A 21,428-nucleotide genomic window follows, 5' to 3' on the forward strand; every position below is an offset into this window, starting at 1 on the left:
GTTCCCATAGCTCCTTGGGCAGGCTCTCCTGGCACAGCAGAGTGGAATCACCAGTCTCTCCCCTACTAGTCTGTGAGCTTCTTAAAAGTAGGGACTATGTGATCTATCTGTACCCTGACCATGGGGCCCAGCAAAATGTAATCACACCTACCTCTTATCGAGCTAGGTGATAGCCGCGATGCTAAGCCCTCTCAATACAGTGTTTTATGCAATTCTCACAATCCTATGAGAGAAGTTTGACTCCTCGTTTTACAGCGGAGGAGCCGACGCTCAGAGGTTCAGTGGCATAACCAGAATGTGGACCCAGGTAGCCAGCCTCCAGACCCTGTGAAGCTAACCACTGGGCGTCACTGCCTCTCTCATACAGGCAGATAGGCAGACTTGGGAAATACTGCGGATTGGGTTCTGGATCACCACAATAAACCAAATGTCATAACATAGTAAGTCACACAAATTTTTTGGTTTCCCAGTGCATATAAAAGTTATGTTGGGGCTGGGCATGGTGGCTCATGCCTGTAATCCCAGCACTTTGGGAGGCTGAGGTGGGTGAATCAATTGAGACCAGGAGTTAGAGACCAGCCTGGCAAACATGGTGAAACCCCATCTCTACTAAAAATACAAAAAGTAGCCGGGCATGGTGATGGGCACCTATACTCCCAGCTACTCGGGAGGCTGAGGCAGGAGAATTGCTTGAACCCAGGAGACAGAGGTTGGAGTGAGCTGAGATCACACCACTGCACTCCAGACTGGGCAAAAAAGCGAGACTCTGTCTCAAAAAATAAAGTTATGTTAGGCCAAGGGCAGTGGCTCATACCTGTAATCCCAACATTTTGGGAGGCTGAGGCGGGAGGACTACTAAGCCCAGGAGTTTGAGACCAGTCTGGGCAGCATAGTGAGACCCCATCTCAACAAATAAAATATTAGCCAGTCGTGGTGGCACATATCTGTGGTCCCAGCTGCTCGGGAGACTGAGGTGGGAGGATTGCTTAAGTCTAGGAAGTCAAGGCTGCAGTGAGCTACAGTTGTGCCATTTCACTCCAGCCTAGGTGACGGAGTGAGACTCTGTCTCAAAAAAAAATATGTTATGTTTACACTACACTGTAGTCTATTAAGTGTGCAATAGCATTATGTCTAAGAAAACAATGTACATACATAACTTTAACATATTTTGTTGCTAAAAATGCTACTGATCATCTGAGCCTTCAGCGTGTCACCATCTTTTTGCTGGTGGAGGGTTTTGCCTCGATGTTGATAGCAGCCGATTGATCAGGGTGGTGGTTGCTGAAAGCTGGGATGGTTGTGGCAATTTCTTAAACTAAGAAAACAATGTAGTTTGCCACATCAATTGATTCTTCCTTTCACAAAAGATTTCTCTATGGTAAATGATACTGTTTGATATCTTTTTATCTACAGTTGAACTTCTTTCAAAGTTGGAGTCAGTCTTCTCAAACCCTGCTGTTGCTTTATCAACTAACTTTATATCATCTTCTAAAAACTTTGTCGTCATTTCAGTTATGTTCACAGCATCTTCACCAGGAATAGATTCCATCTCAAGAAACCACTTTCTTTGCTTATCCATAAAAAGCCACCTCTCATCCACTCAAGTTTTATCATGAGATTGCAGCAATTCACTCACATCTTCAGGCTTCACTTCTAATTCGAGCTGTTTTCCTATTTCCAGAACATCTGAATTACTTCCTCTTCTGAAATATTGAACCCCTCAAAGTCATCTATAAGAGTTGGAACCAATTCTTCCAAATTCCTGTTAATGTTGATATTTTGACCTCCTCCCACGAATCACAAATGTTCTTATTGGCATCGAGAATGTTGAGTCCTTTCCAGAAGATTTTTTATTTACTTTGCCCAGATCCATCAGAGGAATCACGGTCTCTGGCAGCTATAGCCTTATGAAATGTATTCCTTTTTTATTATTATTATACTTTAAGTTCTAGGGTACATGTGCACAATGTGCAGGTTTGTTACATATGTATACTTGTGCCATGTTGGTGTGCTGCACCCATCAACTCATCAGCACCCATCAACTCATCATTTACATAAAATGTATTTCTTAAATAATGAGACTTCAAAGTCAAAATTACTCTTGATCCATGGGCTACAAAATAGATGTTGTGTTAGCGGGCATGAAAACAACATTCATCTCCTTGTACATCTCCATCAGAGCTCTTGGGAACCAGGTGCACGGTAAATGAGCAGTAATATTTGGAAATCTTCTTTCTGAGCAGTAGATCTTAATAGTGGGCTTAAAGTATTCAGTAAATCCTGCTGTAAACAGATGTGCTGTATTTGGGCTTTTTTGTTTCACTTATAGAGCACAGGTAGAGTAGATTTAGCATATTGCTTAAGGGCTCTAAAATTTTTAGAATGGTAAATGAGCCTTGGCTTCAACTTAAAGTCACCAGTTGCATTAGCCCCTATCAAGAGAGTTAGCCTGTCTTTTGAAGCTTTGAAGCCAACCATTGACCTCTCTTGCTACGAAAGTCCTCGATGGCACCTTCCTCCAATAGAAGGCTGTTGCATCTACCTTGAAAATTTGTTGTTTAGTGTGGCCACCTTCATCAATGATCTTAACCAGATCTTCTGGACAATTTATTGCAGCTTCTCCATCAGCACTTGCCCCTTCACCTTGCACTTTAGTGTATGCAGGAGCTTCTTTCTTAAACCTCATGAACCAAACTCTACTAGCTTCCAACTTTTCTTCTGCAGCTTCCTCACCTCTCTCAGCCTTCATACTATTGAAGAGAGTTAGGGCCTTTCTCTGGATTAGACTTTGGCTTAAGGGAATGCTGTGGCTGGTTTGATCTACCCAGACCACTCAAAGTTTCTCCATATCCGCAAATATATTTCACTTTCTTATCATTCATAGAGAGTAGCACTTTTAATTTCCTTTAAGCACTTTCCCTTTGCATTCATATCTTGGCTAACTGTTTGACATAACAGGCCTAGCTTTCAGCTTGCCTGAGTTTATGACATGCCTTCCTCACTAAGCTTAATTGTTTCTAGCTTTGATTTAAAGTGAGATATGTTCAACTCTCCTTTTCTTTCACTTGAACTCTTAGAGGCCATTGTAGGGTTCTTAATTGCCCTAGTTTCAGTATTGTCGTGTCTTAGAGAATAGGGAGGTCCAAGGAGAGGGAGAGAAACAGGGACATGGCCAATTGGTGGAACAGGCAGAACATACATAACACTTATCAATTAAGTTCTCCATCTTATATGGTGCAGTTCATGGCACTCTAAAACAATTACAATGGTAACATCCAAGATCACTGATCACAGATCGCCATAACAGATATAATAATAATGAAGAAGTAGGCCGGGCGCAGTGGCTCACACCTGTAATCCCAACACTTTAGAAGGCTGAGGCGGGTGGATCACCTGAGGTCAGGAGTTCAAGACCAGCCTGGCCAACATGGCAAAACCCCATCTCTACTAAAAATACAAAAATTAGCCGGGCGTGGTGGCGGGTGCTTGTAATCCCAGCTACTCGGTTAGCTGAGGCAAGAGAATCACTCGAACCTGGGAGGCGAAGGTTGCAGCGAGTCGAGATTGCACCACTGCACTCCAGCCTGGGTGACAGAGCAAGATTCTGTCTCAAAAAACAAAATATATATATATATATATACACACACATATATATATACACACATATATATATATTTTTAGAATGTGTTTAATAATAAATACAAAAGAAGGCTATTTTAACAGACAACAAAATGAAAGGGCAACGTACAGATTGGGAAACATTATTTGCAAACCATATATTAGATAAGGGTTAATATCCGAGGTTTTTAAAATATATATTCTTGTTTAAACTAAAGTCTCAATATCCAAGATTTATAAAGAACAGACACAACTCAATAGCAAGAAAATGTATAACACAATTTAAAAATGAGCAAAGGACTTTAATAGGCATTTCTCCAAAGATGACATTAAAATGGCCAATAGGTAAATGGGAAAGTGTTTAACATTACTAATCTTCAGGGAAATGCCAATGAAAATGACTGTGAGATACCACTTCACACCCGTGAGGGTAACTATTATCAAAAGACATAAGATAACGAGTGTTGGCGAGGGTGTGGAGAAAAGGGAATCCTCGCACACTGTTAGGTGGTAATGTAGGTTGATGCCACCATTGTGGAAAATAGTATGGAGTTTCCTCAAAGAAAAGTAAAAATAGAACTCCCATATGACCCAGCAATATGTCTTCTGGTTTATACCCAAAGGAAATGAAATCACCACCTTGTAATGATACTTACACTCCCCAGGTGCGGTGGCTCGCGCCTGTAATCCCAGCCCTTCGGGAGGCTGAGGCGCTTGGATCATGAGGTCAGAAGTTCGAGACCAGCCTGGCCAACATGACAAAACTCTCTCTCTACTAAAAATACAAAACCTAGCCAGGCGTGGTGGCAGGCGCCTGTAATCCCAGCTACTCGGGAGCCTGAAGCATGAGAATCACTTGAACCCAGGAGGCGGAGGTTGCAGTGAGCCGAGACTGTGCCATTGCACTCTAGCCTAGGCAACAAAGGGAGACCCTGTCCCCGCAAAAAAAAAAAATAATAAAAAAGGTATCTACACCCCCATGTTCATTGCAGCAATACTCACAATAGCCAAAATATGGAAACAATCTAGATGTCCATCAATGGATGAATGAATAAAGAAACTATGGTGTTTACATACAATGGAATATTATTTATGATTCAGCCTTTAAAAAGGGAGAGATCTGCCATTTGCCATAATGTGCATGAACCTGGAGGACAATATGCTAAGTGAAATAAGCCAGACACGGAAGAAAACTATTTTATGACCCCACTGATATGAAATCTTTACCAAAAAAAAAAAAGTCAAATATCAAGTATGTAGAGATAGAGAATAAAACAGTGGTTACCAAGATCTTGGGTGACAGGGAAGAAATGGAGAGATATAGGTCAAAGGATTCAAAGTAGCAAATGTATAGGGTGAACAAGTCCAGAGCCCTAATGTACAACATGGGGACTATTGTTAATAATAGTGTACTGTATTCAGGATTTTTGCTAAATGAGGTTATAGCTGCTCCTGCCACACAGGGAAAAACTGAGTACTATGTGAGATGATGGATGTGTTTATTTTTTCCACTATAGCAACCCTTTTGCTGTATATATGTAATCATACAACATCATGTTGTATACCTTAAAGTATACACGATAAAACGTACTTAAAAAAAATTTTAGGCCGGGAGCGGTGGTTCACGCCTATAATGTCAGCACTTAGGGAGGCCAGGGCAGGCAGATCACCTGAGGTTGAGAGTTCCAGACCCGGCCAACATAGTAAAACTCCGTCTCTACCAAAAATACAAAAATTAACAAAGCTTGGTGGTACATGTCTGAAATCCCAACTACTCAGGAGGCTGAGGCACAAGAATCACTTGAGCCCGGGAGGCAGAGGTTGCCTCCCGAGATCGCACCATTGCACTCCAGCCTTGGCAACAGAGCAAGACTCCATATCAAAAAAAAAAAAAAATTAAAAATCAAGCTTTTTTAAAGATTATTTTAACTTGTACAGATTATGTTCATCAGGATTAGGTTTGGCTATAAAGTTTCGTGCATTTTATTTTTGTTGTTGTTGTTGTTTTTTTGGTTTATTTACCTAAAATTAAAAAGATAGGACAGGTGTGGTGGCATGCACCTGTAGTCCCAGCTACTCAGGAGATGGAGGAAGGAAGATCATTTAAGCCCAAGAGTTTGAGGTCACAGTAAGCTATGATCATGCCACTACGATCCAATCTGGGTGACAAAGCAAGAGCTTCTCTCTAAAAAACTTAAAAGTAAGAAAATAAAGATAGTTGATAGTTTATTTCTTTCTCATTGCACTGCTATGGAGATAAGTTGTCCACGACTGCTATAACACTCCATGGTGGTGTGGCTCGGATACCCTTTATCTTATTCTACCATCATGCAGCTCTCCATTTTCAAGATTGCCTCATCGACCAAGATGGCGGTTGGAGCTCCTTAGTCCACGTGCCAAGAGGAAAGGACTGAGAAGGGCACATCCCATACCCTGAAGGCCTTTCCTCCCAAGTCATTCCCACCATTTCCGCTTGCATCCCATTGGTCAAAACTTTGTCACATGGCCACCTCTAGCTGCAAGGGAAGTTGGGAACTAAAGTCTACATTCTGGGAAGCCATATGTCCAGGGAAAACTTGAAAAGAACAAGATATATTTGGAAACAGCCTCTGTCACAGCAGGGAATAAAGAATAACGATAAAATGAAGAGTGCTTATGCACTCACTACCAAATTAAAAAATAGAGCATTCCTGGGACATTGAAGCAGTTGTGTGCCCTACCCTATCTCAGGAAAACATTCTTTTTTTTTTTCTTTGAGACAGGGTCTTCCTCTGTCAAACAATCTGGAGTGCGGTAGCATGATCATGGCTCACTGCAGCCTCAGGCTCCCAGGCTCCAGCAGTCCTCCTGCCTCAGCACCCTGAGTAGCTGGGACTACAGGTGTGCACCACCATGCTTGGCTAATTTTTTATTTTTTTGTAGAGATAGGATTTCGCCATGTTGCCCAGGCTGGGTTGGAACTCCTGGGCTCAAGCGATCCTCCCACCTCCACCTCCCAAAGTGCAGGGATTACAGGTGTGAGCCACCACGCCCAGCTACAAACACTCTTAAACTTGATGTTTATCATTCTCTTGCTTGACTTTATAGTTTTGCCACATACACATGTATTTCTAAATAATCTATAACTAGTTGTACATGTTTTTAACTTTGTGAAAATGGAATTATGCCATATGTATTTTTCTGCAGCTTGATTTTTTCTGTCCAGTGCTATGTTTGTGGAATTCATCTGGGTTGACTTGTGTAGCTGTAATTCACTCATTTTCACTGCTGTCTACTACATTACATCAATATACTACAAGCTGCTATCATTTTTCTGATAATAGAAATCTGGGCTATTCCCAGTTAGTTGTTGTTATGAGCAGTGCTATTATGAACATTCTCAAACATTGTGTGCATGTATGCAAGTGTTTCTTCAACACACATTTCTAAGCAGAATTGCTGAGTTGTGGGCTATATGTATATTTTGATATATTCAAATAGATATGGAGTTGGGGCAGGGTCTCACTCTGTCACCCAGGCTGAAGTGCAGTGGCATGATCTTAGCTCACTGCAACCTCCACCTCCTGGGTTCAAGCAATTCTCCCACCTCAGCCTCCCCAGTAGCTGGGACTACAGGTGTGTGCCACCACACCCGACTAATTTTTGTATTTTGGGTAGAGACCGGGTTTCACCATGTTGGCCAGGCTGGTCTAGAACTCCTGATCTCAAGTGACCCACCCACCTTGGCCTCCCAAAGTGCTGGGATTACAGGCATGAGCTACCGTGCTCAGCCAGATATAGTCAAATAGTCAAATAGGTGTTTTTTGTTTGGTTGTTTGTTTGTTTGTTTGTTTTTTGAGATGGATTCTTGCTCTTGTCGCCTAGGCTGGAGTGCAACGGCACAATCTTGGCTCACTGCAACCTCCGCCTCCCAGATTCAAACGATTCTCAGGCCTCAACCTCCTGAGTAGCTGGGATTACAGGCCCCTGCCACCAGACCTGGCTAATTTTTGTATTTTTAGTAGAGATGGGGTTTCACCATGTTGGCCAGGGGGATCTCGAACTCCTGACCTCAGGTGATCTGCCCACCTCAGCCTCCCAAAGTGCTGAGATTACAGGCGTGAGCCACCGGGCCTGGCCAGGTATAGTCAAGTAGGTTTTTCATAAGAAAAGTGCAAAAGATCCTGGTGCCCCAGGGATTCTAATATTTGGCATGACGCTCAACTGTTTAGGTGAATGGAAATGTATAGTACAGTCCCTGGCCACCCACACACACTAACTCATTCATTTAGTTATTTGTTCAATAAACTTTTGTCAGGCAGCCATTACCATTAATTAAAAGGCACGCCATCAATGTGATAATGATTTTTCAGGAAAAAAGAGACACACCGCAGTGAAGTGAACTCATGAATTATAAGACACATCTCAATTTCAGAAACATTGAAATTTGCATGTGAACGTCTTAGAATCAAGGAAAATATGATACATTCAGGGAATCCTCTAGAAGAAATTCTGCCCTTAAGGAGCTTACAGAGTTCCAGCTTCTTGTTCCCAAACAACCATACACAAACAGAATATGACCAAAGCAGCTAAAAGGTGCTTGGCAGCCTCGCTACCCAACCCAAAGCATGGCCCCCCACTGGGGCCTGGCACCGTGGGTACTGCTGCAAACTCATGAGAAATACAGAGTGTCACCGAATCTGCACCTGGCTTAACATGATCCCCAGGGGCTTCCCATGTCCATTAAAATGCTGAAAAGGCACTGCAAAGGAGCATAGGAGAGCAAAAGTCTTCCCGGCTAAGGGCAATCAAGAAAGGCCTCCTGAAAGAGGCGTCATTTGAAGAAGAAGAAAAAGGAGGACCTACGTTGTTGAGTGTCTGTTCTGGGTTAGGAACTGCACTGGGCCCCTTCACTTCTGTTATTTCACTGAGTCTTCAGAGTCAATCCCTTTACCCCCTCGGCAAGGACTGATATTGTCTTCTTACAGCAAAGGAAACTGAGGCACAGTTTTCACATAACTTGCTCAAATTCACACAGCTACTAGGTAACAGAGCCAAGCTTAGCAGCCAGATCTTTCTAACTCTGGAGCCCAATCTCCTCCCCCAAATCACGTGTAAAGAACTAAAGGGGCCCAGCACGGTGGCTCTTGCCTGTAATCCCAGCACTTTGGGAGGCCGAGGTGGGTGAATCACCTGAGGTCATGAGTTCAAGACCAGCCTGGCCAACATGACGAAACCCCATCTCTACTAAAAATACGAAAAAGTAGCCAGGGGTGATGGCTGGTGCCTGTAATCCCAGCTACTTGGGAGGCTGAGGCAGGAGAATTGCTTGAACCTGGGAGGCGGAGGTTGCAGTGAGCTGAGATCGTGCCATTGTACTCCAGCCTGGTCAACAGAGAGAGACTGTCTCCAAAAAAAAAAGAAAAGAAAAAGAAAGAAAAGAAAAACTAAAGAAGGAACCCGAGTGGCTGAGGAGGGCGGATCACTTGAGCCCAGGAGCTCAAGAACAGCCTAGGCAACATGGCGAGACCCCTCTCTACAAAATAATACAAAAATTAGACTACACATGCCTACAGTCACAGCTACCCGGGAGGCTGAGGTGGGAGGATCTCTTGAGCCCAGAAGGTCAAGGCTGCAGTGAGCCATGATTGCGCCACTGCACTCCAACCTGGGCAACACAGCAAGACCCTGTCTCAATAAAAAGAAGAAGAACTAAAGAGGTAGCTATGGAGACCAGAGCCAGGACAGGATGCAACTGAAGGTTGGATGAGCAATTGCTCATTGTTGGGGTCAGCTCCTGAGTGCTGGGGACTTCAGTGAAGTGGGAGCTCAGAGTCAATGGAAGGAGCAAATTCATGGCAGGCAAGCAGGACAGACCACTTACTTCATGTCACCCTGCCCAGTGGCTAGCACACAGCAGGCATTCGAAAGTAGCCATTGAGACTGCTCTCTCCCTTCTTGACCCCTAGCCCTTCCTCCCTTCCCTCCATCCCAAAAAAAAAAAAAAGAAAAGAAACTACCCACTGAAAGAATGAATGAACGAACAAAAGAACGATCAAACTCATAGGATGCCACATGTTCTGTTGTTGCAAACCATCCAACCCAAGCTGGTGGCTGCGCTGTGCCCAGGGCCCTGGGGTTCCAGCCAGAAACAAGCCAGGCATGGCCCACCCTCCCTGAGGCCTCCCGAATCCCTGCCGTCAGGGAGGGTCTTGCCAGGAAAGCAAAAAGCCAGGAGCAGCAAAGGTTGAAAACATAGAGAAAGCAGCTCCCACCAAACCCTTCATTTGCTTCACTTAAAAATTTACTCAGACAGCCTCCTCCCCACGCCTCAGCTCGCTCCACCGTGTCCCCTCCTGGCTCCAGAGCTGCTCTTTCAGCTTCTCATGAATATGTGGAAAATAAAACAGAGTCTGTTCAGCCCCTAATGACCAGGTTTATGCGGAGTTTATTGTGTCTAAAGAAACAAGACAGCAGTTGGTGTGAGATATTAATGTGCTTTTTACAAAGCTGATGAAACCTCCTCTTAAACTACTTAATACCTGCAAGCTGCAATTCCCAGCCTGAAACGGTGAACTCCTGGAGCCAGAACTGTGCCAGCCCACGGCGCAGCCCTTGGCCTTTCCGTCTCGGCGGGGCCTCAACTCACTCGGCTTGGCGGGGCACTGCCAATCTTCTGGGATGGGGGTTCCATGGAGAGTCATGGTTGTTGAGCCCCTTAGCTGAATAACTCTTGGTGGGGGAGTCTTCCCTGCATCCCCTTTCCTCCGGAAGCTCAAAGCCAATTCCCGAGGGGGCAGGGGAGAGTGAGACCCCTGCGCTCCGCTCCAGTCATCGTCCACCCTCACCCTCACCCACCCAGCCCTCCGATGGGCCCAGTCCTTTTGCAAATCTCCAATCCCACCAATTTGTCACGTCTATTGTACCAGCTGACCCCTCACACAGGATCACCCTTCATCCAGTAGTGTGCTGGTAAATGTTTAACAACCAGTTCCCTGGGTGGGAGGTGGGGACCTTGGTTTGTAGCATTTGCCGTGGGTTCCCACCGTGTGAATACGCCAACCGTATTCAATTTCAAACTGCTAACAAGAGCTGGGAAGACACTGGCGATGAGCTCACTTGAGCAGGGGCGAGCCGGCACACACACTGCTGGCTTCGGGCCTTCTCTCAAGTCCTGTTACTCCCAACTCTGCTCTACGAAACCTTCTCCCACCCACGGGGACAGTGTGTTCCCTCCTGTGTCCCACACTTCCCTGACTGCTCTTGCTAGAAAGCCCTCCTCACCCTTCCACCACGTCCTCATCACGCCTACACACACAGACACATACACACACATAGACACACACACCCATGCACAGACACACACACACACCCATGTACACACAGAGAGACAAACACACATGCACACATATACACAGGCACACACACACACGCAGACACAGACACACACGTACACATACAGACACAGACACACAAACACACATGCACACACAGACACACACACACACCCATGAACACACACACACACACACCCATGTACACACAGACACACACAGAGACACACACACACACGCACATGCACAGACACACACGCCCATGCACAGACACACGCCCATGGACACACAGACACACGCCCATGCACACACAGACACACGCCCATGCACACACAGACACACACACGCATGCACACACACACACCCATGCACACACAGACACACAAACACACGCACATGCACAGACACACATGCCCATGCACACACAGACGCACACCCATGCACACACAGATGCACACGCATGCACACACACCCAGGTACACATAGACACACACGCACACGCACATGCACACACACGCCCATGCACACACACACACACATCCATGCACACACAGACACACAAACACATATGCACATGCACAGACACACACGCATGCACACACATAGACGCACACACCCATACACACACAGACACACACAGACACACACACACAGACACAGACCCCTCCCTGCTTTACCAGGCTGACTCCTCCACTTTGTGTCAGCTCAGGCACCTGCTCTTCCTCAGGAGACCTGTGTCACCCACACACTCTCACGCCTGGACATGCCTTCCTTCTGTGTGCCCCAGACACGCTCCGCTGTCCTCTGTCATCACACACACCCTCTACACCACAGTGTGTGTTTTCTGTCTGCTACCATAGACTGCAAGTTCCTTGAGGACAGAAAGTATATTTTTCCCCCTCTGTGTTCTCAGCAGGTTGCACAAAGCATGGCATAGAGTTGGTGCTACATAAATGATAGCTGAACAATTGTGCTGCCATAAGGCCTCGTACCTCCTTCTAATATATTATGTGAGGCGTTGCACTCTAAATTCTGTACCGTCTTTCTCCCTAGAATGTGAGCCTGAAAGGCAGAGATTAGGTTAGATTTTCCTCTACCATCCCAGTGCTAGGCACTTGACCCCTTAGTCTCCACCATAGGGAGAGAGGATGCCTAGAAATGAAGCCAGCTGGGAGGAAAGTCAGAGATGGAGAGAGATTCCAGATTTTGGAGCACCTGGATCCATCTGTGCCTGAAGCCATCACAACCCCCAGGGTAGATTACCACCAACCAGAAGGAAATACAATGGAACCCCAGGCTGGCCTGAGGGAAATGAAATCTCATTCATTTCATCACCTCTCACCATTCTCCTCTTACTGGAGTGATATCTGTTGACGCAGATGTCCTACGAAGTTCAAATTTCACCTCTAATGCTTGAGTGCTGCTAGTATCCCCTCCCCTCCCACACCCTTCCCCAGCACCACCATTAGTCAGACTGAATCCAGGGCCCACTGAGGTCCAAGTGCTCCTGGGCACCCTGTGCTCCTGGGCACCCTGTGCTCCTCACAGCCTCATCGCCACCGGAGGCGTTGGAACCAATCTCACCATGACCTGTATCCCAGTTTACCCCCATCACTCCTCCCTACTCATCACTTGTCCCTCAGGGCCATGTGTCCCCTGATCTGGCTGGATCTCTAACTCCCCCGCCCTCCTAAATCCTTGCCATGGCACCTTCTAGAATTTAGGTCACAGTGCCAGCAGAATCCCCCCTTCCTGTCCTTGCTCTAATGGAAACCTGGCTCTCCCCGAAGGACACCACCGCCCCTGCAAACTCTCACTGTGGAGAGTGTTTTACTGCCCACATCCCAGGCCTCCCTGGACCTCATCAACATTTCCGGTCCATTTCCCTGCCTCCTCCCTAAACTCCCTGTCTCTGTGAAACACATCTCAGCCTACCTGTCTGACTCCCTCATGGCCACCGTCATTCAGTCCTTGGGGAGCTGAGCGCTGGCTCACTGCCTCTGCCTCCAATGCTGCTCCCGTTATCATCCTTGGAGATTCTACAACCAGGCAAGCAGCCCCTGCAGTCCCTGATCTTGACCCCTTCACTCCAACCTGATGTGCCAGCGCTGCCTCACCCATTGTTAAATATTGAAATTCTGTTGTACCAATCAGTCTTGCTATGTCAGGGAAGCTGGCCGGGGGCAGGGGTGGCTCCTGTGTTGGGCCCGGCAGAGAGAAGAGAGGAGCTGGGACTAAGGCTCCATCTCCTCTCCTCGCTGCCCAAGGCTGGGTTGAGATCTCAGCTCTGTTCTCAGGTTCTATAAGCTCCAAGGCCCACCCCAAGGGTGGGGGCAAGAGAAGCAGAGTGGCCCTGACCTCCTGAGGCTGCTGGGCATGGAGAGGTCCTCCAGTCAAACAGTAGAGGACAAGTTAGGAGAAGATTCTGCACTCGCCGAGATGGAATGACCCTTACTCTAACAGGGAAGTTTAGGGAGCATCTGGTATGGTTCCCTGTGTCAAAGCATGGTCCAGTCAAGCCATCATTTAGCTCATAACAGCCTCATCATCAAAAGATCACACCATTCATTTCTAAAACCCAGTCGGTGGTTTGGGGCTTATTAGAATAATTTGATGAATCATTTGCCCTTCACATTTTAACCGGGTAGGCAGTTTCTTAATATATACTTGATGTATACAGAACATATGAGCGAACATTGTAGTTTTGCCTTATCTATTAATTTGTATGACCTTTCCAGTGCGTACTTGAAGATCATCCTACCTCCACCTGTCCCGAGCCACCTCATTCGGGCTCTTACCCTTGCCCTTGGCATTTCCAATACCCGCGCCCCCTCAACTCTGTCTTTTACATCCCACTCTCTGGCTACCACGTGTCACCCTTGCAGCTCACTCCCATGCACTCCCATTTCAATAATGCTTTGACCCCACCCCTGCCTTTGCACTGCCTCACTTGCCCTTCAGGTCCTCATTTCCCTGTTTACCCAGCTTGGACTCCATGATCCATCCTCATAATCCCTCCTCTCCACCCTCTCCCTGTTGCACTCACCTCACAAACCTCCTCCTGGTTAGAGGCGACTCTGCAGCTAACTGCACCCACGCCCCGAATGTGGCCGGAGAAAGCCACAGAATCTCAGAAGAGACCTTCATGCCACTGACACACATACTTCACAGCCTGGTCCACTCCCTCCCACTCTCGCTTCCCTTCCTCTGTCCTCCCATCCCCAACCCTTCCTCCCCGTCCTCTCAGTTAATGCTCCTACTTCCCATTTCGTCGGGAAAATAGAAGCAAGCAGAAGAGAAGTGTTATACCCTCCCACCATGTCTGCCCATCCCCAGCACTGCACCCACGAGCTCTGCCATCCCTCCTGGCACAGCACCATCCATCCTTGCACTGTGTCCTGGGCCTCGTCTCCTTGCGCAGTGCACCTGTATTGCGCCCCCATCTCTGCAGGTCATCCCTTCTGTCCTTCTTTCTTTTACTTTTTTATTTTTATTTTATTTTCGAGACAGAGTCTTGCTCTGTCACCAGACTGGAGTGCAATGGTGCTATCCTAGCTCGCTGCAGCTTCGAACACCTGGGTTCAAGGGATCCTCCTGCCTCAGCCTCCCAAGTAAGCTAGGACCACAGACACATACCACCACACTTGGCTAATTAGTTTTTATTTTTTGTAGATATAGGGTCTTGCTATGTTGCCCAGGCTGGTTTTGAACTCCTGGGTTCAAGGGATCCTCCTGTCTCAGCTTCCCAAAGCTAAAGCCTGAGCCACTGCCCCCAGTCCTTCCCTTCTTCCCTCTCTACTAGAACATTCCCACTAGTAGCATACAGGCCTTAATATCTCCCTCCAACACAAAGCAGCCAGCACTAGCCAGCTAATGGAGGACACCCCAGTAGCACAGTGCAGGGAGACACAGGGAGGTTAGGAGAAAGAGGCAACAAAGGACATGGTGGGCGCTCAGGCAGCAGGACCAGCACGCATGTGCCAAGGTCCTGAGGTAGGAGGGAGCGTGGCAGGAAAGAAGGCAGAGATGAGCAGGGAGGGAGGAGGCAGGTGGGAGGTGAGGCCAGAGGTGGAGGTTGAGGGTCAGGCTTTGTTAGAGATGTTGAGCTTTTCCCCGAGAGCACTGGGAAGCTGGAGTGTTTCCGAGCTGGAGGTGGCATGATCAGATTTGCATGTACAAAGGATCACTGTCATAGCTCTGTAGAGAAGGATAAGAGTGGGTGCAAACTGATGAGTGGGGAGGCCACGGCAGCCATCCAGGGAGCAGGGATGGTGGCCTGGTGGTGGGCGGTGCTGTCTCAGAGGCATCAGGCAAGTTTGAGACACTAAGAATCTAGCACAGACAGGACACCCTGATGGATGGAGCCTGCAGGGAGGAGGAAGAGATAGATGTCGGCGCTGACAACTAGGCTCAGGCTTACACCAGGAAGTCCTGGAGAAGCATTTGCCGAGCTAACTGGGGCCTCCAGAGCACCAGGCAGGAGGGAAAGATCAAGAGTTCACGTTCAGTGCCTTTAAAACATCCACCAAGAGACATCAAATAGGCAGTTGGATACCCAGGTCTAGGCCTCGAGGAGAGGTCTGGGCCACTGATTATCTCACACGGCCTCTCTGTTAGCATCTCCTGAACCCTCCTTCTATGCCAGGCACTGTGCTAGGAGCCGATGGTCCAAGGATGAGTGAGGCCCAGGCTTGCACCGGAGGAGCCACCAGGCTCCCCGTAGAATGTGAGCTCCTGTTCCTGTGGGGTCTTACCCTTGCCCTTGGCATTTCCAATACCCGCACCCCCTCCACTCTGTCTTTTACATTCCACTCTCTGGCTACCACGTGCCACCCTTGCAGCTCACTCCCATGCACCCCCATTTCAATAATGCTTTGACCCCACCCCAACCCTAGGCTCAAAAGCATTGACTGCCCTCCCCTGCTCCACCCGCACCCCTGCCTTTGCACTGCCTCACTTGCCCTTCAGGTCCTCATTTCCCTGTTTACCCAGCTTGGACTCCATGATCCATCCTCATAATCCCTCCCTTTCCACCCTCCTGTTCCTGTGGGGAACAGGAGTGGGTGTGGCCCACCAGGATGCAGCTGGGGCCCTTCTGGGTTAAGCTCTGTCCTCAATTTGTGGGACGCCTCGGGGCATGTCAGTACTGCTCTCTGAGCCTCACTCCTGCACAGATTCTTTATAAAGATGCCTGGCACCGGCTTGCTGAAATATTTGTCAGATTGAATTGAAAGGATATGAAAGTGCTTCGCAAAGTGCTTTTCAAATACACTGATTCATAATTGTAACAATAGGGAGAATTTGTTATCCTCTTAGCAGCTGGTATGAAGACTTTTGCCACAGAGAAGGGTGTTTGGTTGGATTAGGGAAACAAGGCACTACGGAGGGGACAAGGCTTCCTTTTAACACCCCAAGATGCAGGAGGGCAGAGAAGCCATGACAGGAGAGGGGTGGGAACAGCAAAAAGCACGGAACCCAAAACACTCAGAGAAGACACCTGCCCATGGGACCATTTTGAGTGGCCCTACCAAGCTTCAGTGAAGCGACCGGAAGTCCCGATATGCTCTGGGGAATTGTTTCTCTTGTAGAAAAAGTTGGTGAATTTGGTACAGGGAGAACTCATGTGTGAAAGGAAGTTACAGAGGTTCCTCTTTTCCATTATATGCAGCATAGCCAGAAGTTCCTAAAATGCTTATATTTCTATGTAGTAATAAGTATCCCTGTATACTATATACCTGCGTACTATTAGGTTGGTGCAAAGTAATTACGGTTTCACTATTACCTGGATGGCAAAAACCACAATTGCTTTTGCACCAAACTAATATATAATTCTATATTTTGTACATACATATAGGTCTAGGCTGGGCACAGTGGCTCATGCCTGTAATCCCAGCACTTTTGGTGGCCACGGTAGCTGCCATCTCTTGAGGTCAGGAGTGGGGGACCAGCCTGGCCAATATGGTGAAATTCCGTCTCTACTAAAATACAAAAATTAGCCAGTTATGATGGTGTGTGCCTGTAACCCCGGCTACTTGGGAGGCTGAGGCAGGAGAATCGCTTGAACTCGGGAGGCGGAGGTTGCAGTGAGCCGAGATCGTGCCATTGCACTTAAGTCTAGGTGACAGAGTGAGACTCCATTTCAGAAAAAAAAAAAAAAGGTATATGTAATACCGTAAAATTCCTGAGTAATATCTATAGTACATACTGGAATCTGCCTCTACTTTATAAGACATAGTCTCAGGACTGTAGAAGGAAATCATTGCCAACATGTATTGAGGGCTCTATTAATTAGGTCACACTAGCTACTAAGTCAGTGGCTGGACATAGTCAAATTTCATTTCTCTCTCACGTCAATGCCCCCAAGGACTTCCTAAATGTGTCAGGCACTGTTCTGACTACTCAACATGCATCAGCTCAGTGAACCTCCACGACAATCTGCCAGGGAAGAATTCTTGTTATTGCCACTCTCAGGTGAGGACATTGAGTGACACACAGCTGGACCCAGGCAGTCTAGCTGTGCAACCTGCGTCTTACCCACTGTGCATACACCCCACCCAATTCTTCTTCCATTCAGAGAAGGTTAAAGGACGTTCGCTGTGCCTATGCTGGTGCTGGGGATAAGATGGTGAATGAAACAGTCTCTGCTGTCAGGAAGCCGATGCTCTGGTGATTGTACGGTCTATGCTACTTATCAGTTTTTGGAAAGGCTGCATTCAAGAGTTCACTCACTCATCAGTGAACATAGGGGAGGACCTGCCTGTGACACTGTGCTGGGATTTGCCCCGGGCCGGTTCTCACCTTCCCAGCAGGCACCAAGGAAATGTTTAGAGTCAAAAGACCCTAGTTGGAGCCCTGATTCCATCATATCCTAGCCACAAGTATTTACTCAGATAGTTTAGCCTCCCTGAGCCTCAGTGTCCTCATCCGTACAATGGGGATGATAAGACCCCTCTCACAGGCCTGTGGTGGAACCAAATTGAGTTGTAGTTCAAGAACTTGGCCAAGGGTACAGCCCCCAGGGGGCTCAATCTCCTCCCCACCCCCATATTTATTTCAGAGCGGTTGGCGGCTGGGTTTGGTGAATTTCGTGCAATTGCAGATGGGAAAGTGTTTTGCAGGCTCTTCTAAAGGGCTGTGGCAGCATCTGGCAGCACCAGTGTGGGGTGTGTCCCCTTTAGAAAGTGATCTGCTGCTTTCTCACATGTAAAATGCAGGGTGACTCCCAGCCAAGCTGGGGCACAGAGACGGGCTGAGGAGTGTTCGTCAGCCTCCTCCGTGGCAGTCCCCAGCCCGGAATCAAGCCTCCACCACTGCCAAGCCTCCGCTAATCCTCAGAAGCTTCGGTGCAGGGACAGAAGGCAGCGTTTTGAAGTCCTCGGCTTTAGATCCTCTCCGCAGTACTGCGGGTGTGTATTGTGATTCACCAGGCAGATGTCCAAACAGACAAAATGAAACCTTCCTTCAGGGGTGAGGGAGACGGCTGAGTGAGTTTCCAAAGAGCCAGAAGTCTAGAAGAGGCAGGTGGGCCCTAAGCGCCCCCAAAACTATGATGTTTCATGCGCTCCTTCTCCCCTTGTTTTGCAGGGAATTTCAAAGGTCTGTGCAAGCAAATCGATCACTTCCCAGAGGATGCAGATTACGAAGCTGACACAGCAGAATATTTCCTCCGTGAGTGCACACAATTGTTTTTATCTCCCTCCTGGTGGTGGGCCCTGCCCTTCCATCCTTCACAGAGCCAAGGACCAGGCCTATCTAGAGGCCCTCATCACAGCAGAGGGCAGGCAAAAGCTGAATCTCTCTCCTTTCCGGAGTGCAGACCTTCATACATGCTGTTCCCTCTGCCTGCAATGCCCTTCCCTCCCCATCTTTGTCTGGCAAACTCCTACTCAGTCGACCTCAGCTAAAACATCACCTTCTCCAGGAAGTCCTTCCTGCCTTCTGCATGAGTTCCCAGAGGACAGTACTTTATCATTGCTGTGGGGTCCTTGACTATTTGAGTAACCATCTCCCAACTCTGCTAGCGTATGGACTCACCCTAGCATTCACCATTATATTCTCGGCCCAGTGCTTGGCATGTAATAAGTGCTCAGTGAATATTTCTTGAATAATTGGATGAAGTAACCCACCAGGCAGTGCCAGATTGGAACTTCTAATGAAAAAAAAAAAAAAAAAAAAGAGAGAGATTTTTTTTCTTCCCCCGCAAGTCAAGTAAGTCAAAGTTAAATCCTGATGTAACAGCTGCAATCTTAAATCCACCTGAGACATATTATCAAGAGAAAGCAGTCTGAGGCCCCAAGGAAATGTCTCAAGTATCAGCAAAAACTAACAAGGCTACCTATTCCCTGAGAAAGGGATTTCCAAGAGAGGGGCTGAGAGTCCTTGATGCCTGGGACAGCAAAGCCAAAGGTTCTCAGGCCATCTCTTTGGAAGGAGGTTTGCTCTCCTCCCAGGAGCATCCCCACCTCTGCTCCAGACCCTTCCACCTCCCCTCCCCAATGGCACAAGGGTTGCCATTACCCTCAGATCACTTTTATGAAGCATGTAGGAGGCATTTTATTATATAGATTGCCCCTGTCTCTTTCAATAATTACTTCTCACATCAAGCCCAGCTCTCAGGTCAGCCTGGAATCTGGTTTCATTGAAAAGCCCGTGGAATGTGAAGTCAGTCAGGCAGCTGGGAAGAGAGAGGGAGGCAACACGATGCAATTTTTAGATTCTTTTTTTTTAAGGAAAAAATATCATACCCTGCTCGTCATTTCCTTTTATGAATTCCCTCAAGACGTTGCTCTTAACTGGAATTCCTAACAGGCCATTTGGTTGTGGTTACCTGTTACCTACGACTGTGTCTGGGGTGGGGCTGCAGGAACCCGGCTGTGCAGTAAATGTGGGTTGAGCTTCTGTGTGCTGGATCCTGTGCTCAGTGCTGGGGAGGCCAAGATGGATGAGGGAGACGCAGTCCCTGTCCCCAAGAAGAGCACAGCCTGGCGGGGAGGGTCCTTGGAAAAACAGCTCAACTTGGGAGACACTGCATGATAGAGGTGAGGCCTGAATGTAGAAGGCAGAAGCCAGCAAGCAAAGCCAAGCCTCACACTGGGAGCCATACTCCCGGAGCACAGGGCTCACCAGGTGGAGTCTGAATTATGTCATGCTTTATCTGCTAGGCAGTAAGCGCCTGGGGGCAGGAAACTTGTCTCATTCATTGCTGCCCTTATAACAGCTCAATGAATGCTTTTTGTTAAGAAGAGATAGAGGATTCTTCAGTGGCAATTCCTAACAATTCAACACCTCCATTTCCTTGTTTTTAAGAAAGAAGAGCATAGAGCATAGAGTATTTGGTTCATTTTGGTGTCCCTGGACAAAAGACTTGGACTCAGATTGGCAACACAGGATTCTGAAGGTCTGATTTGAGTTGACTTAATCCAACAATATTTTTTGAACATCTGTAACAGGGGTCAGCAAACTTTTTCTGTAAAGGATCAGATGTTGAATATTTTAGGCTTTTGGGGCCATACAGTCTCTGTCCCATTTACCCAACTCTGCTCTTGTGGCCACTGACAATAAGGAGGCATATGTGTGGCTGTGTTACAGTGAAGCTTAACTTGATTTACACAACCAGGCAGCAGTCTTCATTTGGTATAGTTTGCTGACCCCTGGTCTATAAAATGCTAGTCCTGGGCTGGACAACAAAAATCATTTTTTAAAGCTGGAAGACATGAGTTTCTATCATTCTCTACGAAGTTCTAACCTAGATCTTGAGAGAAGCTGGGAGACAGGGATGATTTTTCTAGAAGGATTCCCCCTGCCCCCACTCCCTACCCCTGCTTCTGATTCAGAAGCTCCTCTGGGGCCTCCCTGGCACGCTGCATATGTCTACAATTCAACCCTGACCACACTTTGCTGCAATTTTGCTGGTTCACACTTGGGATCCCCAAGAGGCTATGAGCTTCTTGAAGGCAGAGCTATATCCCATTCATTTCTGCACCCCAAGCACCCAGAAAAGGCCATGGCAGGGAATTTGACCCAAAAAAGCACTTTGATGACTCAGCAATGAAGTGACTGGGCGGGTGAATATGCGAACACTCAAGTAAATCATAGTCTAATGCCCCGAGATCAATGCAAGCAACAGGCTTCCAGAAGAAAACAGCTGGGTCCCCATTCGCCAGAGGTAGGCAGGTGGCTTCCAGAGGTGTGCAGAGCTTAGGCCCAAGGAGGCGGGCTGAGCTGCACCTGGGGTGGGCAGGGCCTGAGTCCACTCCTAGTTAAGGTCTGTCAAACCCATCTGCACAGCTCATCTGCCGCAGGGGAGGCTGTGAGGGGGCAGAAGCAGCCCCTCTCCCTGAGGGCTAGCCATCTGGAGGGAGACCTACGGACCTAATGTTTATGCTGCATGCTGGAATAGAAGGAAGCGTGTGGTGCTGAGGGAACCCGTTCCCTAACCCAGACCAGAGGAGGTCCTTCCAGAAGGGTTCCCTACAGAAGATGGCACCAGAGCCCATT

At 47.5% G+C, this 21,428-nt stretch overlaps 1 protein-coding gene across 2 annotated transcripts in view; it reads left to right on the forward strand.

Annotated features, from left to right (window-relative positions):
- The window catches only part of CACNG2 (calcium voltage-gated channel auxiliary subunit gamma 2), a 138,608-nt gene that overhangs the window by 96,778 nt on the left and 20,402 nt on the right, over window positions 1-21,428 (forward strand). For both annotated transcript variants that reach the window (XM_077949834.1, XM_028827749.2), the window contains exon 2: window positions 18,516-18,599. In XM_077949834.1, coding sequence (XP_077805960.1) covers window positions 18,516-18,599 — 84 coding nt within the window. The remainder of the gene's footprint in view (window positions 1-18,515; window positions 18,600-21,428) is intronic.

The sequence above is a fragment of the Macaca mulatta genome, chromosome 10, assembly GCF_049350105.2.
Source record: "Macaca mulatta isolate MMU2019108-1 chromosome 10, T2T-MMU8v2.0, whole genome shotgun sequence".
NCBI classification, from domain to species: domain Eukaryota; kingdom Metazoa; phylum Chordata; class Mammalia; order Primates; family Cercopithecidae; genus Macaca; species Macaca mulatta.